At 55.9% G+C, this 24,296-nt stretch overlaps 1 protein-coding gene and 1 long non-coding RNA gene across 2 annotated transcripts in view; one reads left to right on the top strand and one right to left on the bottom strand.

The window, feature by feature from the left end:
- Window positions 1-9,056, bottom strand: part of LOC104654465 — a 19,581-nt gene extending 10,525 nt beyond the window's left edge. The window contains exon 1 of the long non-coding RNA XR_746843.2: window positions 8,964-9,056. This is a non-coding gene — a long non-coding RNA (uncharacterized LOC104654465). The remainder of the gene's footprint in view (window positions 1-8,963) is intronic.
- Window positions 9,057-9,367: 311 nt separating this feature from the next.
- The window catches only part of CCDC85C (coiled-coil domain containing 85C), a 94,260-nt gene continuing 79,331 nt past the window's right edge, over window positions 9,368-24,296 (top strand). Inside the window, 2 exon segments of the mRNA XM_010353716.2 lie at window positions 9,368-10,195; window positions 10,198-10,401. Coding sequence (XP_010352018.2) covers window positions 9,607-10,195; window positions 10,198-10,401 — 793 coding nt within the window. The 5' untranslated portion in view covers window positions 9,368-9,606.

The following is a 24,296-nucleotide window of genomic DNA, read 5'->3' as shown; positions in this document are numbered from 1 at the left end:
ATAAGGCTTATTTTAAAAAAGCAAAATAAAAAAAAAAACAAAAAGAAGTTTGTCATTGGGGAACAGTGGGCCTCCTGGTCTGGTTGTTGTGGTTACTTGTGTCACCACTTCTCTCTGGCCAGCTGGGGCTCCTCAGACAACTTCATTTCAGTTCAGCCTCACCCAGGGCAGGTCAAGACAAGGCCTGGGGTGCAGGAGGAATTACTGTTACTGCTGTTGTTGTATCAAACAGGAGGGGCTGGGAGGGCTGGGCCTGCAGCCAGCAGAACCCGCATTAACAATTAAGGTCTTTGCGACTTTCATTCCACCCTCACTGCATGAAATATTCAGGCACCGGAGGAGATTGGTTTCAGATCTCTGCAGCAGGCAGGCCAGGGCAGGGCCAGGTGGGGCGGCTTTGTGGGGTTGTAGACCTCAGGCCTAGGGCAGCACCCAAGGCCTGGCACGTGTGCCATCCAGAGGCTGTGGGGGCTGGAGGTACCTGACCCAGAGGGTGCAGCTGCAGATTCCCCTAGGGCACCCCTGGGGCCAGGCACTGAGGGTCCCAGAGAAAAATAAGGCTTAATCCTCCAGGAGGGCACAGCTGGGGAGGAGGCAGAAACACCCCCATATCATGGGTGGGCCTGGGCCTCACCACTCCCAGCAGAGTGGTGCAAGAGTTACAGAAGTGCACAGCTGGACTCAAAGAAAGACCATGTGTCTGGGGCCTGGAATTTGTCACTTGATGTAAACCCTGTAATTATCTTATAAGTAGCATAAATCATGTTACATTGTATTTGTGTACCTGTGAAAGCATCACTTTGATTAATACAGACACTTCAATTAAATCCCAAGTGAGTAAACCTGCTGTGCTGTTTCCTCTTCTTCTGGGTTTCCTTCCTAATACATGGGGCACCTCCAGTATGAAATTTGGCCTGGGCTTCTCCTGTGCTCTGAGAGCCTGATAAGGCTTGGCTGTGTGTCCCCACCCACATCTCACCTTGAACTACAATAATCTCCACCTGTCAAGGGTGGGACCAGGTGGAGATAGTTGAATCATAGGGGCGGTTTCCCACAGTCAGTGAGTTCTCACGAGATCTGATGGTTTTATAAGGGGCTCTCCCCATCGCTTGGCTCTCATTCTCTCTCCTGCCACCGTGATTGGTAAGTTTCCTGAGGCTTCCCCAGCCATGTGGAACTGTGAGTCGATCAAGCCTCTTTCCTTTGTAAATTACCCAGTGTTGGGTATTTTTATAGCAGGTGAGAATGAATTAATACAGGGCCTCAAGAAAGACAAAACAGGTTAAGGAAAGTACAAGCATGACTTTCCACCAGAGTGACAACCCCAGACATCACCAAGGATGGGCAACACATACCCCATATCCTCTGGCAGGAGTGTGAATTAGCCCCAGCTCTTTGGAAAGCACTTTGGCACTGTCTAGCCAACCTGTGTGTACTGTGTGACCCGGCCATTCTCTGTCTTGGTATAGATGTGAGCAAAGTTCATTCTCATGTGCGTTGGGACACGTATAAGAGGGTCCACAGGGCATTGCTTGTAGGAGCAAAAAAAAAAAAAAAAAAAACCCAAAAAACAAAAAAAAAAACCCAAAACTAGGCTGGGCATGGTGGCTCCCACCTGAAATACCAACATTTTGGGACGCTGAGGCGGGAGGATCACTTCAGGCCAGAAGTTCAAGATCAGCCTGGGCAACATAGAACCAATCTTTCTTTAAAAAAAAAAAAAAAAAAAAGGCCAGCCATGGTGGCTCACATTTGTAATCCCAGGACTTTGGGAGGGTGAGGTGGGTGGATCACCTGAGGTCAGGAGTTCGAGACCAACCTGACCAACATGGTGAAACCCTGTCTTTACCAAAAATTAGCTGGGCGTGGTGGTGGACGCCTATAATCTCAGCTACTCGGAAGGCTGAGGCAGGGGAATCACTTGAACCCCGGAGGCGGAGGTTGCAGTGAGCTGAGATAGTGCCATTGCACTCTAGTCTGGGTGACAGAGTGAGACTCCATCTCAAAAAAAAAAAAAAATTTTCAGGTGGTAAGAGCCTGTAGTACAAGCTACTCAGGAGGCTGAGGCAGGAGGATCACTTGAGTGAGTCTAGGAGGTTGAGGCTGCAGTCAGTCATGATTGAACAATTGCACTCTGGCCTGGGTGACAGAGTCTCAAACGAAGAAACAAACAAAACTAGAAACAAATGTTCAACAGGAGAAAAGTAAAGGTAATATATGCATGCAGTGGATCCAAGATAGCAGTGGTTCTTAGCCAAGGGCAATTCGGCAATGTATGAAAATATTTTCAGTTTTTAAAACTGGGGACAGGGGTATTAGTTCCATCAAATGGGTGGAGGCCAGGGCTGCTGGTGAATGTCCTACAATGCACAGAATAGACCCTCACAAACATGCTGAGGTTGAGCAACCTTGCTATATGGCTATGAAAATGAATGAACTACAGCCACACGTGCCAACATAATGAGCACAGAAGCATGCTGCAAACGAACACAGGAAGTACCATACCATGAAGACAGAGTTCAAAAGCATGCAAAATCAAACACTATCTTTTTGTGTGTGTGTGATGGAGTCTTGCTCTGTTGTCCAGGCTGGAGTGCAGTGGTGTCATCTCTGCTCACTGCAACCTCTGCCTCCTGGGTTCAAGCGATTCTCCTGCCTCAGCCTCCTGAATAGCTGGGATTACAGGCACCTGCCACCACACCTGGCTTTTTGTATTTTCGGTGGAGACGGGGGTTTTGCCACTTTGGCCACGGTGATCTTGAACTCCTGACCTCAAGTGATCCGCCTGCCTTGGCTTCCCAAAGTGCTGGGATGACAGGTGTGAGCCACAGTGCCTGGTCTAAATATGATCTTAGAGAAATATGGTAAGCTGAAAGCACAGGAATAACCAACACAACATTGAGATTCCTAGATACCCTTGGGTTGGGGAAGGCTGGGACCTGTGACCAGGAGGGGCTGCAGGAGCATCAGAAGCAGAAGTAGTGATAATTTAGTCTGGGTGGTGGGCTCCCAGGCATATGCTTCTCAGTGTTCTCTGTTAATATGAACCAGTTCATCATAAGAATAATGTTAAGTGCATCGAGGCGATAGCCAGCTCTACTATCCCAGCCCCAGTATGTTGAGCCTCCCTCTTGCCTTGCTCCATCAGGCGATGGTGTGAGGAGATGTCAGCAGCTAAAGGGGCAGGTGGAGAATTTCCATGGCTCTGGTTGGGAAGTCATGGAAAGGGAGGGGTTCAGATGCTGAGAGCCCCCATCGATCTCTTTACTTCCATTCCCACTTGGCTCTGGCTCTGGCCTGCCTGGCCTTAAAGCCCTCTCACACTGTCTGCTAGTCTCAGTGGATCTTTCCTCAGACCTCCTGTTGAGTGCTTTCTAATCACACACAAGTCTGGCCAGATCTCTCCTCTGCTCTAAGCCTTTCTGTGGCTCCTCACTGCCAGCAGATGATACTTGAGGCTTTTGGCCAACACATGAGGCCCTTTGGGCTTCAGCCTCACCCTTGCCCTGCGACATCAGCAGTTCTAGGCAGCCGTCCTGTGCAGTGTGGACTTCCTGAACTCCAGAAAGTTGCCTGGCACACTGGTTAACAGTGGGGATGAAGGAACCCATCCTGCCCTAGACCTGTCACTGCTGCCCCTGGGGGTCCAGCATGTAGGGAAACTGGTAGTCCCAGCTTCATGCAGTTTTCCCATCTATAAATGTGGGAGTTGAGACACATGACCTCTGAACTCTGTGTTCTTGAGGATCTCCATATTCTGGGCTGGACCCACCCAGAAGGAAGAAGGTGGCAGTCCAGGGCCATACCCAGAATCCTTTGTAGCACAGTCTGCCAGGGACAAGCATGGGGTTTCCTGGACAATCCTTGTTTCACTGGACCTCAGTGTTTGCCTCTGGAAAATGGGAAGACAGTCCTGGTGCAGAGGATGGGAAAGGAAACATGGCTCCCCTCCCCAGAGCTTTGCAAGAGCCCTGCCAAGTGCTTGACACTAGCTCTGTCAGGGAGGGCTTGGATGAGAATACTGGGGCTCTGAGAGGACAAGGGACTAGTCTAGGGTCACCCAGCCAGACAGTGATGGAGTTGCTGGGAGACTGAGCTAATGACAATGACATGCAGTGATCTATCAGTAGAAATAGCTGGAGAGCTCTGACCACAGGTGCCATCCAGAGGCATCAGACTCACAGAGCCTTGGTCACAACGTGGCAAAGTCTGAAGCAGGAGGAAGTGGGTGGTGAACATGGGTCCAGGCACCTTGCCAACACCCAGCATCACAGAACCAGAGCAGCGGAAGAGACATCGCAGAGCATCCACCCCATTCCTCCTCTTTGAGAAAGGAAACTGAGCTGTGGGAGACAGTAGTCTGTGGGGTCAGATACACTCCGGAGCTCAGATGGTCCTGGGTTCAAATCCTGATTCCGCCACTTGCTAGCCACGTGACCCTGGGCAAGTGACTTAACCTGGGTAAGCCTCCATTTCTTACTCTATAAAATGGGAACAGAGGTTTCTTACCGTATCAGTAAGGAGTCAGTGAGACAATCTAACTCCAGCACAGTGTTGGGTACCTAGAAAGTGCCCAGTCAACATTGTCCATATTAGTGACACTTAACCACTTTTCAGTGGACCCTGACTTGCTGCTGGCAGCCTTTCAGGATGATATCTCATAGTCTGGCCCAGACCTGGTCAGCCACCATTGCCTCACTGTCCTGAAAAAGATTCAGCTACCACCACATACTCTGTTAGCCATACCAGAGTCCTTGGGCGTCCACAGCCTCTGAACATCGCCTGTAAGTTCACGCCCAATGATCTGAGCTTCTTGGAGGCAAACAACCAAGCCAACAAGAACCCATGTTCAATCCTCGAAGGGCTAATGACATCTTCTCATAGGTTTATTATAACCCTCAAAAGATGGCAGGTTAGAATCATTGGCATATACCGAGTCCAGGATCAGTGGCAGGTGCTGTTGTTATTGTCGTTGTCATTGCTATTATTAGATATCAGAGGCCCCAGGGAAAGGGCCCAGCTTCTTCTGAGGCTTACAAAACCCTCCTCTGCCCAGCTCCATCGCTCAACCTCTTCCCGACTTTTCCCACCCTGCTGTTCCCTCCTGTATACCCCAGCTGCAAGGTGTAATAATGTCTCTCCACCCCTCGCCTGCTCACCTTTGGGCCTTTGCTTGTACTGCTTCCTCCACCTGGAGCCTCCTCCCCACTCCACAAGATGACAAACTCCTTCAAGATTCAACTCCTCTAGGAAGCCATTCCCAGTGCCTGAGCACGCTCCTATAATGATGTGTTCTGGCCATTCTCGTTGGCAGTACTTACCACAATGCATTGCAATGTGTATACACATGCCCATTTAAATGTGTTTGTGCATAAATGCATATATATTCATAGATTTCCTCTATGTTCACTGAGCTAATGAATGAAAGTGACCTTGGGAAAGGCATCTCCCTTCTGGGGCTCTGTTTTTCCTCGCCTTCAAAATGAAGGCCTCAGACTCAGTCTGTCATGCACCGAGAGGTTTGACATTCACTCAGCAAACACTACATGGTACCGCCTCTGGGGATGGAGTTCAGAGCCCCAACCATAGAAAAGAGTAAGAAAGCCCATTCCCCCTGCGAGTGAGGGGTACACTCTGCTTGTCACCAGCTTGTACCAGCACTCCCCCCACAGGCCCTAGGTTTTGGAGTATTTTGTCGACCATGTGTTAGCGTCTACTACGTGTTAGTGTACCGGTTCTCAGCCCCTGCTGGCTCTCACAAATGAACACACATATCCTGGAGATTCTTTTAAAAAAGAGGGGTAGAATGTTGGGGGGCACCTTTATTTTTAAAAGACTCACAACTACTTTTCCTGGGCACCTAGAGTATGACTGTGTTAGTACACCATGATTTGGTTTTACTGTTTTCTTTTCTTTTCTTTTTTTTTCTTTTTTTTTTTGAGACGGAGTCTCGCTCTGTTGCCCAGGGGCTGGAATGCAGTGGTGTGATCTCGGCTCACTGCAAGCTCCGCCTCCCAGGTTCACGCCATTCTCCTGCCTCAGCCTCCCGAGTAGCTGGGACTACAGGTTCCTGCCACCACGCCCAGCTAATTTTTTGTATTTTTAGTAGAGACGGGGTTTCACCGTGTTAGCCAGGATGGTCTTGATCTCCTGACCTCGTGATCTGCCCGCTTCGGCCTCCCAAAGTGCTGGGATTACAGGAGCGAACCACCGCGCCCGGCCAGTTTTACTGTTTTTGTAACAAAGCAGAATTGTCATGACCAAGGAGCTTAAGAAGCAAAGTCATTGAGGCAGGAGGATTGGATTGCTTGAGCGCAGGAGTTTGAGACCAGCCTGGCAAACAGAGTGAGACCCTGTCTCTATGGAAAAAAAAAAAAGAAGAAAAAAAGAAAATAGCCAGGCATGATAGTGCCTATGGTCCCAGCTACTCAGGAGGCTGAGGTGGGAGGATCTCTTGAGCCTGGAGGTTGAGGTTGCACTGAGCCAAGATAGTGCCACTGCACTGCACTCCAGCCTGGGAGACAGAGTGAGACCCTGTCTCAGACCAAAAAAAAAAAAAAAAAAAAAAAAAAAAGCAAAAAAAAAAAAAGCAAGTCACGTGACATTTTGGGCTCCTGGTTCTGTTGGGCTGTGAGTACTCCAGGGGCATGGCACCTACTCCTGGACCCTATTATATGGGCCCTCCGGGAGGTGGCTCTGGCCTGGAAGTCCCTTTTCCTTCAGGACCCTGTTTCAGCCCTGGGCCCTCTCACCTCCTCTGGTCCTATCCTGTTTTGCCCAAGCATTCCCAGCCCTCATGTGGGGAGCAAAGAAACCTTCCCTCAAGCCACCCAGTACCACCACCGCTAGCACCTTGTCTTTGTTCTACCCTGAGGACGTGAGCAAAGCCATCAAGACTCCACAGAGGAACTCTTGGTCCTTGGTCCACACAGCCTGTAGATGACGCAAATAAACCCCATCTAGATAGAGGCTTCTCTTTTTCTTGGGAGTTCAGCGGAAGCTGCTAGCTCTGGAGGATCAGGGGGCAGAGATAACAGGCCCGAGGAACCACCTGGAGCTGTGCACGAATGGGGAGGGGGTTCTCACAAAGCACAGTGCTATCTCAGCAACTTTCCTGGTGAGCTGGTGGGTTTTTCCTATGGTGTATCCAACGTTTACGCTTCAATCTCCCAGGAGCAACTCTGCACAGGCTTCATTCTGCAGGGAGCCTGCAAGAAACTCCTTGAAGTTAATCTGGCTTCCTGGGGGTTAAGACAGACCTGCAGCTCCCCCAGGCAGAAGCTGAAAGCCCCTCCCTCTCTAAACTCAAACTGAGCTGTGGGGCCAGCAGAGCAGTGCCTCAGAGGGAAGGATGTCCCCTCCCCTCAGGAGCTGGCTCACTTGGGCAGATCCTGGGAGACCCTCAGCATCCCTGGGTTTAACCTTGGAAGCTGTGCTCAGCCCATCCTCTCCCCCCACCCTCTCCTGAGCATCTGTCTGGAGAGAGTGGCGAACAGGTGGGAGACGAGATATTGAATCTGGACCTCTCTGTGTACTCCCCTCCATCTCTTCTCCACATGTGGGTCAGGGTGAGCCTCTTAAAAAGGTAAACGAGGTCATGTTGCCCTGCTAAAACCCCCACTGCCTCCCCAGCTGCCTTGGAATCATACATGATGTGGCCCCTCTAACCTCTGACCTCTGACCTCAGCTCTCACGCCTCTTTCCTGGCCAACCCCCAGCCCACTGGCCTTGGAACAGGCCCGTAACAGGCTAGCCTAGGGCCTTGGCACTGGCTGTTCCCGCTGCCTGGAATGCCCTTCCCTTATCTTTGTACCTTGTCAATCAGACTTCAGCTTAGATGTGCCTCCCGACCTCCCTGACCGCGGATCTAAAGTAACTGATTATGCTTTCTACGACAGCAGCTCGACTTAATGCCCGCGCATAGCACTTAAGACAAGTTTTATCGTGATCTAGCTCGTCTGTCTCCCCATCCTGCTCCCAGGACGCCAAGTCCCTCGCAGAGGGCAGTCCGGTGCCCTGCAGAATCCCCCGGGGCTGGAGCAGGCCCCGCGGCGAGTAGGCGCTGAGTACACAGCTGAATGAATGGCGTAGCAACTGTAAACGGGGCATCAGCTGCTGCGCGGGCGCGCGCCTGGCAGTGGGCCGCTCACTGTCGCGTGCGCGGGTTTGATCTCGTTGCAGGTTCCGGGGGAGGGGACACCCCCCACCCCGCCTGCCGGCGGTAGACGCGCCGTAAATGTGCTTTGGAGACTGGAGGATAACGAGACAGACTTACAGGCAGTGGGAAGGACGGGGGTCCCGCGAGGGCCGCCGGTGGGCAGTTCTGTGGCCGGCTTGGCGCCCCCGGACCCCGGCATTCGGGCCCCTGTGGGAGACCTTCCCACCTTCCCAGTGGTTTCCACCCCGCAAACTGCAGATTATCTCCCGAATCCCAGGGACTTAGCGGTCGAGTGGGGGGAGGGGGAGCGTGGCTCTGAGCGCCGCTCCGGGCAGGGGCAGGTTCCCGGCGCTCTCGCCCCATCGGGGCAGAGAGTACGGACCGCGCTGCGGGACGCGGCTGGCAAGGCCTGGCCCTGCCGGGGCGCGGACGCCAGCGCTTAGCTCAGCCCCAGGCTAGGAGGGGAGACGCAGCCCTGCTGCGCGCCCCAGCAGGAGACCCGGTGGGGACAGGGGCGGAGGAGCCTGGGGGCAGGGAAGGGGACAAAGAGCCGCCCAGCTGCGGGAAAGAGCGACCCCCATGTCACAGTCCTATTGTTCGCTGAGTCTCCGACTGCCCGAACTCTGGTGCCCCCGGCAGGGAGAAGGGGCGCCGTAGCCTAGATCATGGGTATTTGTTTATCTGGGGAGAGGGAGGAGGGCGGGGGACGCGGGCCGGGGAGGGGGCTCTACTGCTATTTCTGCGCGTCGCCTTTAAGGGAAGCCCGGCCCTACCTTTCCCACCGTCCCCCTCCCCGCAGTCGTACCTGCATTTTAAAAGCGCCCTGTAGCCCTGGGATTGGCCAAGGCCGCGTCCTCTGGGCGCAGAAACTTGAACCGCCGGGAGCCGGCTGCGGGGGGGGTCGGAAACCCCGCGGATGGACCGTACCACCCCCGCGGCTCCCCCACGCGCGCCCCGCCCCTCCCGCACACCCCTGGAGCGGCCCAATCGCACGGCCCGGAGGGCGGACCGCGACCGGAACGCGCCTCTGAGAGGGCACCGGCCGGGCGGGCGGCACCGCGCAGGGGGACGGCGGGGGCCGCGCCTCTGCTCCCCCGTCGCCCTCGGGGGCGGGGCCGGGCCTCGGAGCCCCGCCCACTCTCCGCCCGGGGTGGGCGGGGCGGCGGGGGCTCCCGGCTGGGCCGGGGCGGGCCTCCGCCTGCCTCGCCAGAGCCCTGAGAGCGCCCGGCTCCGCGGCCGCCGACGCAGCAGCCGCCTCCGCTCGTCAGCCCCGAGGCGCGCGGGCTCCCGGGCAGCCCCGGCGGGCGCGGCGAGAGGGCGCGCAAGGCGGCGGGGCGGGCCGCACGCGCCCCCGGCCGCCCCCCGCCCGCGCGCGGACCGGCCCAGCGGAGCCCCGGCGCGGGGAAGCGCCGGCCGGGCGAGGGCGATGCCGCGGTGACGGCCCCGCCATGGCGAAGCCCGCAGCGACGGCGGCGGCGGCGTCGGAGGAGCTGAGCCAGGTGCCGGACGAGGAGCTGCTCCGCTGGAGCAAGGAGGACCTGGCGCGGCGGCTGCGGCGCGCGGAGGGCGAGAAGGTGGGCCTCATGCTGGAGCACGGCGGCCTGATGCGCGACGTGAACCGGCGGCTGCAGCAGCACCTGCTGGAGATCCGCGGCCTCAAGGACGTGAACCAGCGGCTGCAGGACGACAACCAGGAGCTGCGCGAGCTCTGCTGCTTCCTCGACGACGACCGGCAGAAGGGGCGCAAGCTGGCGCGCGAGTGGCAGCGCTTCGGGCGCCACGCGGCCGGCGCCGTGTGGCACGAGGTGGCCCGCTCGCAGCAGAAACTGCGCGAGCTCGAGGCGCGCCAGGAGGCCCTGCTGCGCGAGAACCTGGAGCTCAAGGAGCTGGTGCTGCTGCTGGACGAGGAGCGCGCGGCACTGGCGGCGACGGGGGGCTCAGGCGGCGGCGGCGGCGGGGGCGGGGGCGGTGCCGGCTCCCGCAGCTCAATCGACAGCCAGGCCAGCCTGAGCGGGCCGCTGGCGGGTGGCGCGCCCGGCGCGGGGCCCGCGACGTGGGCGACGGCAGCAGTACGTCCAGCGCGGGCAGCGGCGGCAGCCCGGACCACCACCACCATGTCCCACCCCCGCTGCTGCCCCCTGGGCCGCACAAGGCCCCCGAAGGCAAGGCAGGAGCAACACGTCGGTCCCTGGACGACCTGTCGGCGCCGCCGCACCACCGCAGCATCCCCAACGGTCTGCACGGTAAGGACTACACGGGCCGGGCAGCGCGGGTCTCCCTGGCTGCAGCCCCTTCCCCAGGCTGCGGCGAGAGGAGGTGGTGGTCCCCGGCGGTCCCACTCGTGCGGCCGCCACTCCAGACTCCTCCTCCAGCTGTCATGGATTCTGGACCAGGGGATCCCGCACCCACCCGAAGTGGGGCTTTGGTCGGTTGTGGGCCGGTCCAGTGGTGGAGCGTCTTTCTGTCCAGCTCAGAACCTGCTGCCGGTCCGGTCCCAGGAAAGTTTCTAGCGGGTGTAGTTGCCAAAATTGGTGTCTGTCACTGCTGGGCTGGCGGTGGGCGCCTCATCCCAGCCTTGGAAATCCTTGCCTAGTAGCGGGAAGTTCTGAACAGAAAAGGATACAAGGCCTCTTTGAGCGCAGGTGAATTTCCTCTCTTGCAGCAACAGGTGTCCTCCAAACCAAGCAGTGTCCACGTGTGTCCAGTGGCTGGAGTTCTGCAGTAGGGTGCGGGGATTGGGAGGGTGCACAGGCAGCTGCTTGAGACCCAGAGGCAGCTGGGAAGAGGCCTGGGGCTCAGAGCCTTTCTGGTTTGCTATAAATTCCGCCCTTCTAGTCCCGGGACCTTTCTCAGCCGAGACTCTAAGACTTTCCCGAGGGAGATGTATTTGGAACGGATTCTAGCTTTTCTCCTCTATCTCCGTTTCTTTGTCTGTAAAATGGAGATGATGACCTCTGCCTCGTGGGTTTGAGGTGGAGATAAACCTTCTGAAGGGATTTATAAACTGTTGGTCGCCTTATAGGAAGTGCCATGGTCATCCGTGACCAGGGTGTGGGTGGGAGGACCTTTGGCCTCTGTCAGCGCCTGTCTTCCACGCCCATGTTACTGCTGCGCCCAGTGCAGAGGGTGGCCCCAGCTTGGGACTGTGGGAGCCTGCAGCCTGCTCCCTCTCCCAGCCCCCTGCTCAGCCCTTCTGCTCCCTGCCGGCGGATCCAGGGCCTCCCTGTTCTTACACGTTTTTTGGTTGCTTGGCTTCCAGTTCTGCTGGTAGTTACAACTGCCTGAACTTTTTGCCTGAAGGTGGAGAATGAACAGCCCTTTCTGGTTGCCTTTAAAGCCTTTCCTAATTCAGAGAAAGTGTGTCTAGGCCTGAAATAACTGCCCTCCCCAGGACCTCTCAGCCTGAGCTGGGGAGGGACGTTTTCTCCTTGGTTTGGTGGCCAAGTGGCCTCTGCAGGCGTGATGGGGTGGGGGCCGGGGTGGGAGAGATACCCATGGAGGTGGGGCGGGGGCAGTGCAGCATATTTTTCCTTTATTTACCATCCTGAGCTTGTGGGTTCAAGGCAGGACTGACTGGGTTTAGAGGGATATTTTGTTACTGATTAGCAATCTATGGCTACAACTCAGGTTTCTCTTTGTAACATTGTATCCACCCCCACCTCCCACCACAGGCTGCTTGAGGGCAGTGAGAGTAGTGCAAAGTTAGGTGGTTTAATTCGTTGGGGCTGTTTAGAGCACCTCAGCCCCTTTGACTTCGCCGTCCTGGGGAGCTTTTGAAGGGTCAGTTATCTGGGCCTCGGTTTCCCCAAGGGCAGTACAAAGGAGCAGACTGCTGCAGTCTCGTGGCTGGAAAATGAAATGTTTCTGGTTTTCAGCTGCGTCATCAATGACACTTGGCGAGAGTGCCTCTCTGCAGGACACTGGAGGGCTGGAGTGTTTAGAGCATACTTGCAGGAAAGTCTCTGTCATGTTTTGGGCAAGGAGATGCGGCCCCGGTCTGGCTCAGTGGGTCAGCTGCGAGAGTGAATAATACAGGAGTGGAGGACTAGGCTAGACTGAGTTTTCCACCCCACTGGGGACCACTGGGGACCAGTGGGGGGTTGAAGTATAGGGTTTCCCACAGAATCCATCCTCCCCCAAGTCCACTTAGCACAGGACTGCTGCAAATGTTGTGGCAGCAAACCTTTGCTCTGGGGTGAAATGAAAATTCAGCCTTATTATTAAAAATTTCAGTTACAGATGGAATTATTATTGTGAAGTTTTGTCTCTTAAAGCCACGTGTGGCCTTGGGGTGTTGTCCCACTAATATAAACGGAATGCTTGGAAACCAGGAAAGGCCCTTCTCTTAGACACTGAGTTTTTCTTTCTTTCTCCCCCCCTCTTTTTTCAAGACAGGGTGTCACTCTGTCACCCAGGCTGGAGTGCAGTGGAACACTCATGGCTCACTACAGCCTCAACCTCCCAGGCTTAAGTGATCCTCCCAGCTCAGCCTCCCAAGTAGCTGTGATTAGAGGTGTGAGCCACCTCTCCTGGTGAAACTGGGTTTTTCTGTTCTGGGACTTGTAGCTTTAAATTGAACAAAGATTGGGCCTGAGCTGAGGGAGATGATGAGTCTCTCTCTGGCTGGTGTCTAAAGTGGGGTCAGACCCCAGGCTTGCGCCTCATATGCTTGGTCTTTGCTTCTCCTCACAGGAACCCTGGGGAAGCAGTATTATCCCCATTTCACAGACAAGCAAGTCGAGGCTTAGAGGGGTTCCTAGCCTTGTCTGGGAAGGTGGCTGACATTGGAAGTACCTGTCCTGGGTGGGTTTGCTGCCATGATCATCTCCTGTTCAGGCCGTGGGTCTGAATCTGTTGTGCCCTTGGCCTGTTGTCATGTTTGCTGTTACTATTAATCAGGGGACACTGGTGACTCCCTATTCTTGATTCCTGACCCAGGTTTGCCCTCTTTCTCCCATGCTGGGAAGCGTCACTTTCTTATCAGCGACCACTGAGCAGATGACTGAACCCCATTACCCAGAGGCTCAGGTGTCTTGAGTTTGAATCTCAGCTCCTCCGTGTATATTGGGCAAGTTATTAACTGGCCAAGCCTCTCTGTGGTCCTCTTCTGTAAGGTGGACAGAACCCAGAGTACCCCATTATCCACACAAGGTTGAATGAGGTCAGGATCTACACACAGTAGGTTTCTCTTGTTGTTAGAGTCCTTGGGGCTCTCCCAGCACACCTTGTTTTCCTCTTCAAAAGTGCTTGCTGCTTAGACAGCTCACCTGAATGTTTGTGTCTGAGCTCTTGTGTGGCCGTGCTTGCTGATGAGCTGGTGAGGACAGTGGCCCTGCTCTCCTTTCTGGGGAGCTGGTGGCAGTTGCAGCCTGCTGGGTGCCCTGGGAGGACTCTAGGGGCTGAGATGGGAGGTGGCCCATCTGTATGCAAGGCAGCCTTGGCTGAGGCTGGCCTGGCGGGCCTGCGTATTGTGTATGTACATGCAAATAGGCTTTTCTCCTTGGCTGCTTTATTTGTTTGTTTGTTTATTTATGTATTTATTTATTTTGAGACAGGGTCTCACTGGTCACCCAGGCTACAGTGCAATGGCACTACCATGGCTCGCTGCAACCCCAACCTCCTGGGCTCAAGTAATCCTCTTGCCTTGGCCTCTTGAAGCTGCCGGGATGATAGGCATGTGCTACCATGCCCAGATAATTTTTGAATTTTTTGTAGAGACAGGAACTCACTATGTTGCCCAGGCTGGTCTCGAACACCTGGGCTCAAGCAGTTCACCTGCCTTGGCCTCCCAAGGTGTTGGGATTACAGACATGAGCCACTGCACCTGGCTTTGGCTGGCTTTGGCTGCCTTTGGTAGAGGTCTGGTCTGGGCTGACTGGACTTGGGACTGGGGTGTGCTTTGCTGTAGTCCACTGTGGCACACTGAGGCAGGTAAACCCCAACCCCAGAAAGTCAGGTTCTCCTTCATGAACTGATAGAATTTTCAGACACAAGAATTTTCAGTTTTTTTCCCACCTGCCCCTCCGCCTGTCTCCTGTGCCCCACCACAGGCACCACGCCCCCTCCTGCCCATTCCCAGGCATTTCCTCCCCTCCCCTGATAACCTCCTCCTCCACGGTCCACTCCCCTTTAGCCAACCCGGAGGAACCAGGATTCTAGCAAGCATGTGGATGAGCCCCACTTACCTTTTAAAGTTTGGATTAAAATTTTGAGCTTCTCAAAATGAGACAGGTTTGTTCTCCTGCTTGTGTTTTTGTTGGTTTAAGAGGGAGGATGGAACGGGGTGGTCTAGGCCTTTAAAAAAACAAGCACGCTAACTCTGAATAGGTCTTTTCTGTGCAGCAGCTCAGCTAATAAGGCTGCTTTTCCTAAACCCAGCTAGGCTGGGGAGCAAAGGTCAGTGAAGACAATGGGGTGGGTTAGATAAGCCTTTCCCCCTCCTCCTTCCCCAGCCTGTCCCAAGGGATCCATCAATGGCCTTGGGATGCTGTGCCTCAGAAAGGAGGGCTGGCCTTGAGAGGCTCCCAGGCAGGTGACCCAGGGGTGGCTAAGCTGTGCCCAGCGCTTCACAGTTTGTCACAGACAGCATCCCGGTCCCAATTCCATTCTGTTCAGAGCTTCCAAATGGTCCCAGGAGGGAGACCTCAGCATCTCCATATCTTAGATGGGGAAACCAGGGCTTGGAGTGGTGGTGCGGTCACTTGCTCTAGGTCCTGTGGGGCTGGTTAGGGGGCCTGGGATGTGTCTTCGGTTTCCTGTGTCAGAGTTCTGAGCCCATGGCCCTGTGCCTCTGCCCAGGGACTTCCAGGGGAGCGATGACCTCTGCCACAGAGACAGTGCACCTCCTCCCAGGATGCCAGGCCCTGGGCCTCATTCCTGTCTCCTTGTGTCTTGGCATGGAGGAGTGGGCTGAAGGCGGTGCAGGGCGGGCCACCTTTCCTGCGATGGCTGTGCCACCCCACCTCTTGGTTTCTCCTTCCCTCACTTCTCTGCACAAGGCTGGCTTACCACCGCAGCAGTCGCCCCACCAGACCTCTTGCTCAGGCCTGGCCTGTGAGTTCCCAGGACCAGCACATGATACACAAGGAAATCAGTGGTTTGCTCCTAATCTGTTTTCCACCCATGGAGATTTTCCAATCCATGCTTGTTGCCTTCATTTGCGCAGAGAATTGGAAGTCTGTTAGGCAAGTTCCTGAGCCTCCACGGGCCTCTGTTTTCTCTTCTGCCAAGTAGGAAAATGTTACCAACCTTTGGGTTGAGGGAGGAGGGTGGTAATGAGTGATATGTGTAGCCTCTGGGGGGTAGCGGCTCCTGCTGTGCGAAGGCCCCTTCTCCCACTGCAGCATTCGACGCCAGGCATGCTGAGGGGCAGTGTAGCCCTCTGGGCAGTGCTCTGGCTCTGGGGTCAGAGAGCCCTGGGTGAATTTTGGCCTTGCTACCTGCTTTATGACTGTGGCAGCTTACTGAGCCTCTAAACCTCAGTTTCTTCATCTGTATCCTGAGGCTAATAATGTCTAGATCCTAGAACTGGGCCTTGAAGGATGGGTTCCATGTCCTTTAATTATTTCCTGGCCTCTGTGGATTCGCCTCCCCTGGATAGGAGTGGGAGATCCCCTGACACACGCTCGTGCCCAGTCTAGGGTCCTCATCTAGTTGCTGAGTCCTCATCTAGTTGAATGGAGGGGGCCAGCATTCCAGGCAGGAATAAGAATGGCAAGGTCTGGAAGTGGGGTCTGGAGCATGGCATTGAGAACCTGGGGCCCGCAAGGTGGACCCAGGATGTGTGTGGGGAGATAACCCTTAGCGGGGTTAGTGCTGTGTGCACCCCCACAGGGCAGACCCCAAAGTCCCAGCTTTTCAGACTTCAGCGCCCACAAACAAGAGTGGCCCAGGTGGGCTGTGTTGCCTCTGGGCGTGGGGAGCGCTGTGTCAGGGGAGGTTGCGTGGACACTGAGAAGGGGCATTCCTGAATCCACTGAGGATGGGGCTTGTGGACATCCCAGACAGCTCTGGGAATCTGGTTGAGAACTGTCGGAGGTGGGAGGGCAGGTCTGGTTGTCAAGAGCCGGGCGACAAGCGGGACTTGACCTCACAGGTGGTAATTTGCTCTTCAGGAGGAAAGGAAGCATCTGCGAACCTCACTGAGCATTTACTGTCTCTGAGGTCTGAGTGCCTCCTGAGTAGTGATTCTTGGAGTCTGGCTTGTGGGGTGGTGGTTCTGGAGCATCACTCTGGTGACCACTGTAGTGTGGGCTGGGCTAGGGGAGCAGGGAGTGGAAGCTGAGGGCTTCCGTTGGGAGGAGGTCCTGGCCAGGAGAGAGGCCACAGGACAGAACCTTCTGTAGTTTCCAGACCTGGTGAGCCTGCTCCAAAGTCCTGCTCTCAGCTGCTGTCAGCCTTCTCATGACCTCTGACCTCTAGGGCAGGCATCCTGAGCTCTTGGGCGGGGCTTAGGCAGGGCAGCAGCCTGTGGGAGATGCTGCCACTCCCAGGTGGCTACTGTGCCCTACATCCCCAGCGCCGATGCTGCCTCCCGCTACTCCCACCCCTACGTCTAGGGTGGTTGGGACCAGCATTTGGGATCCAGGCAGGGACCGCTCTGGGGTTCAGAATTCTCATCTCCCTGCTACATAACAACAAGAGACCCGAGTAGCATCCCCCAAAGGCTTGGGGATAGAGGAACAAACTTGTCTGCTGAAGGGACCTGATGCTTTTTTGACCATAAAATGTCAGGAATGGTCCCCCTCCCCTAAGAAAGCACCCAGGATTGGTCACTCATACATCCCCTGGCTACACAGGCAGAGGGTTCTGGACAGGCCTGGAGCCGGGACACTGGGGGATGGGTGCCTGCTCTTCAGCAGCTCACCGCCGACCTCCAGCTCTCGGGGGGGCCGAGCAGAAAGATCAGGACTGTACTGACTGCCTGTACGTGTTCTTGGGTTTGCCTTATGTCTGCTGTTCAAACAGAGGCGTGGAGCGTGCTTCACTACAGTGGATGGCCCTGGGGAGAAGGTGAGCGTCTGAGTCCCTTTTTTTCTTCCTGATTCCTCAACAGCAGAGACATTCTGCCATTTCCTCAGTTCAGAGCTGGGCATTTTCCCTTCCCAGTTGTAATGTGGGGCGTGTCTTAGAGCCCATGTGCACATTTGCTGGCAGGTCTTCCCCTGTCTGCCCCTGGAAAAGCTCTTGAGTAGACTGTGTTTCTGCGGCTGATGGTATCTGAGAGTGGAGCAAATGCCAGGCCTGGGAGAGCCGGAAACCCCTGAGCAAACTTCACGGAGTCCTAAGGCATTAAGAGACTTGAGAAAGACAGGGGCCCAGCCCAGGGCCAGCCACGTGGGTGCTGGAGCCCTCCCTGCCCTCCTGGGGCCCTCTGTCATTGCTGTAGGTCCATCTGGGAGTTTATGAGCCTGGGACTCTGGTCCTCTTGACTCCCACTCTTGGCACAGAGTGGCAGGTTCTGAAAGTCTTTTGGATGGAACCAACGTGTGCCTGGCACTGTGCTGAGAGCAACTGGGTTTTCTCTCGCTCGCCTCCCACAACAGTTGCTAGTCCCCACTGGGGTCCCCGTTTCAGCTAAGGAACAGGCCCACGGTGGTGAGGCAAGTCACAGCAGAGGCAGGGTGGGGCCAGGCCAGGCCAGGGGCTCCCGTCCAGCTGACCCCGGAGCCTGTGCCAGCTGATTTGTCCCAGTTCCCCTGCCCTGTGGGTGTGATTATTCATCATGCCACTTTGCCTCGAGGAAGTGCCCAAGTTGGTCTCTTAACCTCTTCAGGTGTGCTGGGAGCTCAGAGGAGGGGTGGCTGAATTGGGAACTGAGATGGGTCTTGAAGATGGACTTAGTAAAGCAGACGAGAGCAGGTGAGAAGAGAGACCAGGCTTTGCAGAAAGAACGGCTGAGCTGGGCAGATCACCTGAGGTCAGGAGTCCAAGACCAACCTGGCCAACATAGTGAAACCCCATCTCTACTACAAATACAAAAATTAACTGGGTGTACAGGCACGTGCCTGTAATGCCAGCTACTCAGTAGGCTGAGGCAGGAGAATCTTGTGAACCCGGGAGGCAGAGGTTGCAGTGAGCCATCACACCACTGCACTCCAGCCTGGGACACAGAGCAAGACTCATCTCAAAACAAAACAAACCAAAACCAAAACCAAATGAAACCAAAACAAAAAGAACCGAGCAAAGGCGTGTGGTGGGCATTCGCCTGCACCTTGGGTTCAGCTGGGGTGATGGATGAGTGGGGACCCAGGACAAGGGTTGGGGCAGTGAGCAGGGCCAGGACAGGTAGGGTCTCTGAAGCCTCTTCCACTGCCCCTGAAGTCGCTGGGTTGGGCTTTCCTTCAGGGTGTGGGCAGTTCCAGTTCTAACCTTTTCTGATGGACTTTCCAAGGGGACCCAGAGTTACCTGTTAGGAGTCCTGTTAGAAACTGGAAACTTTATAGCCTGTCCCCCTCTTTCTCCTGCTCCCCACCTGATAAATATGCAGACACATCACCTGCGGGGTCTGAGTGGCCTTGTCAGCTGACATGCCCCGTGCCTGGGGGGTCTTGGGAGATTACCATTGTTCTGTGGATTGGACAATCCAGACTGAACCAGCGGCTTCAGCCCACTTGAGACCCAACCATGTATAAGTCCCTTCCTCTCCCTGGGCTCTCATTTTCCTATCTGTAAAATGGGAAGCTTGGATGGGCTGAGCTGAGAGTCCCAGGGACCCTCATCTCCTCTGGCCCTTTGACTCAGAGCCACAAGGAAGGGGTGGCCTCCCCTGACCATCCTGCCTCCTGTCGGTCACTCTGTGGTCCTATGAGCCAGCTCTTTTATATTCCTGGGGATTTTCTTCCTATACCCTACAGCCTGGGTTTTATCTCCTGCCTGGTGGTTGGTCCTTGCCTTTGGGCAGGTGGGGATGGTGAGGCTGCCTGTGACCACATGGGTACCACTGTGGGAGCTAGAGATGGTGACCTGTCTAAACGCTGTTTGAGGCTGAGACCCTGGCCCAGCCTCCCCTCCTGCAGGGCCCCAGTGGAAGTACCTGCCTCCCCTATCTGATGGACTTAGTAATGGGTTTAGCGCAAGAAGAGAACGCCGAACTTCAATTCCTGGTGCAGGTTTGCTGGGGACAAGCCTGAGTGTTCCTGGACTCCAGGTTCCTCCGTTTGCTGTCCTGTCTCTCTCCCAGTCCAGAATGTTGTTGCAATGCACAGTCAGTGTTGGAGGGAGGAGTGAACAGTCCTGGAAGGACTGACCAGGTGCCAGATAGTGGTTGACCCACTTTGCCCACCTGTCTTTCTTTTCTCATTTGTACACTTGGCACCGAGTTAAATAAGTTACTCCCTGCTCCTGTCCCCTGCCCCCACCACCAGCAAAATCAAACCTCCCCAAGAAGGTGATGATTTGCACAACCCCACCTTCCCCATTTCCCCTGAATAATTACTAAAATATATACCTTTTGGCTTTTACCAGTGGTTCCTAACTATGGCTATATATTAGCTATCACTTAGAAAACTTTAAAAAATACCAGTGCCTGTGCCCAGCCCCAGAGATGGGCACAGTTGGTCCCGGTGTCACTGGAGGCTGTGAAGGCTCTGGAGTTCTGCTGGGTGGCCAGAGCCAGGATCCCAGAGAACAGCCATGGGCCCTGCCAGCAGGCCAGCTAGGGACAAGGTTGCGCCCACACTGGGCACCACAGAGCCTGGCCGGCCAGGGTTGGGAGGCCGGTGTCAGTTCATGTTAGCAGTGAGGGGTAAACGGCCCTGCCTATGTTGCCCCCTCGCTGACCTGTGCTGCACAGCCGCTGGGGAGATGGCTTTGGCGAGGCCGTGGAATGCCGTTTTGGGCCCTGGACGCACCCTGGCTTGCACCCCTACCTCCCTGCCCCAGGAGCTCGAATCAGCTGCCAGGCATCCCCATGGAGGCGGCTGCCTTCGCCACCCCCTTTTCGCGGGCTGGGCAGGTGAGGTAGAGGCCTTTCCAGGCTGTTTTGAAGGGGACAGAGGCAGGCAGGGCCGGTGGCACCAAAACGGCAGCTATGGAGAAAAGTCGACCCATTTCCAAAAATAGACCATCCACTGTCAGGGGAAGCATCTCTTTGTCTTCCCAAATCTGTCTTTCCGTTGGCTCCCAGGTTGTAAGGCAAGAAGGAGGCCCGCTCTTGTCTAGGAATCAGAGGCTCCCTTGAGCGTGGTGCTCCCCCGCCTGGCACAAGGGCCTGATTGTGTGGGGCCCTGAATGCTCCCGCCTGTCACGGTGCACGGCACCGGCCCGGCTCCCTAATGAGCCCGCTCTGGGAGTGGCCCTTTGTGGCAGGTTCCGGCCACATTGCCCGAGGCAGGGCTCTGTTTCCCGGCTGCTTAATATCCCTCAGCGGCTCCGGTGGGACAATGGGACACTCCCCCAACCCACCCACCCTTTCTCCAGAAAATTAAGAAGTGAGTTTCTCCTTCTTTCAGCACCTTCTGTCCTGGCTGGCAGGGGAAGGTTCCCCTCTTCTCCCCCTCGGCTTTGCCCAGTCCCTCCTGGGGGACCTCCCTCCGCTTCCGCCATTGTCTCCTTTCTCTTGTTCCTTTTTGGTCTGTCCTCTGGCTCCTTCCCCACAAACAGGCTCACGTTTCCTGGTCCAAAGCAACACAGAGCCCCTCCTGTCTACCGCTGTGCCCCTTGGCCTTCCTCCCTTCACTGGGGGATAAACCCTAGAGGCTGAGGCCACCTCCTTCCTTCTCCTTCCTTGGCTCTGGGCAATCCCAAACCCTGGGAATGGTGGCTCTGGTTCTGTCCAGCAGCCTCTTCTCATCTCAACTTCCTGATGGCATTTCATGTCCCCATGGGCTTGTTTTCTAGAATGGGGTGGTGTGCTGTTCACCTAGGACCTCCCTGAGCAACTTCTAGCACTCTCTCCAGCCCCTCCTGCCTGGGGGAAAACGTTGCCCTGGGCGGGCTGAGCAGTCTCTCCCTACCACTTGCTCCTGGCCTTGCAGCTCAGGTGTCCAGATGGCTACTGGTCACTATGCTATTCACCTTGTGTCTTCTGGGTTTGGTTTCCTCTCTCCCCTGCACTCCTGCTCCCCTGCCTAACCCCCAACCCATCACAGTCAAGGTTTCCTGGCTCTAACCCTGAGTGGTGTCTACTAGCCACATGTAGCTGCTTCAACTCACTTTTATTACTATTAAGTGACATGCAGCCATACCGACCCCCGCCTTCGCACGGGCTAGTACCATGCTGACCTCGAGATGAGGAAAATGCCACCATTGCGGGAATTCTGCTGGGCAGCATAGGGCTATCATCCCAGCTACTCAGGAGGCTGAGGCAGGAGAATCTCTTGAACTCAGGAGGTGGAGGTTGCCGTGAGCCGAGGTCATGCCACTACACTCCAGCCTGGGTGACAGAGTGAGACTCCATTTCAAAAAATAAAAGAAACCTGACACCTGAGCGTGGAGTCAGGGCTTCCTGCCACCTCCCCACCAGCTGCAGCACTTTACTACCCTGGCCCTGGAGTTGTGGCCCCAGGACAACTTGCCATGCAGAAGGCACATTGCAGGCCCTCAGGTGACCCCCCCGTCCTGCCCCCTGCACAGACTGAAATCCCGCCCTTCCTCTGAGGTGCAGGGCAGCCTTTGCAGGTGGCTGGGCTATAGGATGTGGGACCTGCAGCCCTCATGCACTCAGCATCTGTGGGAGCTGTGGGAGCCTCCGCAGCCCCAGGCCAGGCTCTTGGAGGATGTCCTGCGGCCATGGGTGCCAGGCCTGCCCATGTAGGAGAGGCTGGTAGCCTTGAGCGGGTACATGTGGGGGTCCATATGTCTGGGCAGGAAACCTGAGCCCAGAGAGGGCTGCACAGCTCCAGGGGTCTCCCTGGCAGAGCCAAGCCAACTGGTTCCCAGCTGCCAGCACCTTGTTCTCGAAATGAGGCCACAAAGGATTCAGGATCAGAAAACAAAGAATGTGGCTTTTAAACTGGTGGGGTAGGGGCAGATTGGACACCGGCCAGTGAGGCATACTCGCCCCCCCCACCACCAGGAGGCTGCAGACTGCCCTGGCCTTGTCATTAGGGCTTTGAGCTTCCTCCCCTCCTGCCCTCTGTGCTGCCTCGTCCCCTTGGCAGTGGCTGGGGCGGGCAGGTGCCTCTTGGGGTTAAATGAGCCGCTGTGTCCAGCTGCCGGCCATTACTCTGGCCGTCCCTGGCGGATGAGACCATTAGCACTGCAGCTGAGGCTCTGGCTCTGGGCTTGGCCCCTGTGCAGCCTCATGGTGCTCTCCTATGGTGACTCACCGAGCCTCTGGTGTGTTGGTCGGGGGTAGGGGGGCGTCAGGGTGACATCAGTGTGATTACAGCAGCAGAGCACACAGAGAGACTGGACCTGGGTCACAACGACCCCAGCCCAGCTCCCAACCTGTCCCATGCTAGGACTTGGCTGGGACACTTGCTTCATCCATAAACAGAGGCTTCCCCGACCTTGTTGGTTGGGAAGGTCACATGAAAGCCCCTTCTTTTTTTTTTTTTTTTCTTTTTTTAAGCCACTAGACCACCAGGAAGAAAGACCTTTCCAAACTGCCTTATTCTGGAAATGCAATGGCAGTGTTGATGGTGGGGGGAGCCATGGCAGGCAAGGGGGTCTCTGATGTCAATGGCCCTGGAGGCCCCCGGTGTCCTCGACAACCCATCAGGCCTCCCAGTCTCCTCCGGCTGCTCCTCTTTTGCTGAGCTGTCCCGGTCAGCCAAGAGTTTCTGGTGAGCCTGCCACCAATGCCTCTGCCTGCTCCAGCTCTGCCCTGTCACATTCCTTCTGCTGACAGATTGGATGGAACAGTGCAGGGAGTGTGGTCAGGAGGCCCTCGGGATGCTGCCTGCCCTCCTGCTGGTGCCCCCACCCTGAAGGGTGGTCCCCAAGACTGGGAGTTTGGAGGACCCCAGGAGGGGTCAGGAGGCCTTGGGATGTTGCTTATGCTTTTGCTGGCATCCCCACCCCAGGGCTACTTTGATCTGCAGAGACTCCAGTCCCTCTCCACTGAGTTCAAAGCTTGTCCCCCGTGAGTGCTGGTCTGCTGTGGGCAACACGATCTGCTCTGAAGTGTGTGGCGCGGAAATGTTGTGTGCACCCTGGATGAAAAAACCCCTCGTTTGGTGCAACCCAAGCTCTGAGCAGGAGGGAGGCTGAGGGAGAGCAGCCATCCCTGGGGTCTGCCCTCCTGCCTACAGCAAATGCACCGTGGGCATGGCTGCGGTGGAGGGGGTCACTTGGGCTCTCGGAACCCCTGGGCGCAGGCAGCGGTATAGGCAGCAGCGTGATCCTCCTGGCTCTTGCTTTATTTTGGGGGTCATGACAGGAGGCAGATGCCTGGGTCAGCTCAGGGTCGCCCATGGCCCCATAGCAGCCCCTGCGGCCTCTCAGCAGCCTGTCCTCCTCTCTGCACTGGTCACATGGGCAGTGGCCTCTGCAACCCATCAGCCAGTGCATCCACAGACTCCTTAACCGGGACCTCTGAACCCCCAAAATGACTGTGCAGCCTTGCATTTTTCCTGGAATAGGGACCGCAGCTTTAATCAGAGCCCAAAGTGGTCCATGACTCAGGAAAGATGAAGAATTCAGGTAGGAGGGTTGGTGAGGCTCCTGCCTGAAGCCTTTAAAAAATAAAAATAGATCAACTGAATGCATGTTCGTGCTCGGGAAACTCCACGCAGAACACAAAGGCATAGAGTCGAGTAAAATCCAACAGCGTTCTGCGGGTGCCGGTTACCCTGGGCTCACAGCCGTCCTGGCTGCGTCTGTTGTCTGGCGGATCTGGGCCATGGCTCTGCGCTCATCCCTGCCTGCTCTCCTCAGCGCTCACTCTGTTGACGCTGCTTGGGCCTCTTTCCTGAAGCTGTTTTTGTTTATATGAGGGCTTTAGGGTTGGGTCGATGTTTTCATGCAAACATCTGCTTCCTGGACTTCTTCTTCCTGATTATTTTCTTTCTTCCTTAGTCTCTGACCAGTCTCCCCAGGCCTCCGTTTACCCATAGGTGAGGTGAAGCAGTTGGATCAGATCCATGGTGCTCGGAGACCCTGGAGGAACTTGGGGAAGCTCTAGGAGCCCAGGCCATCCTTTTTGTCAGCCTTGCCCGGGGCTCCTCCTAGCCTGGCCTCTTCTCTTCGTCTA

This window comes from Rhinopithecus roxellana, chromosome 5 (genome assembly GCF_007565055.1).
Source record: "Rhinopithecus roxellana isolate Shanxi Qingling chromosome 5, ASM756505v1, whole genome shotgun sequence".
In the NCBI taxonomy this organism is placed as follows: Eukaryota; Metazoa; Chordata; class Mammalia; order Primates; family Cercopithecidae; genus Rhinopithecus; species Rhinopithecus roxellana.
This window is presented reverse-complemented; position numbering and strand designations above follow the sequence as displayed.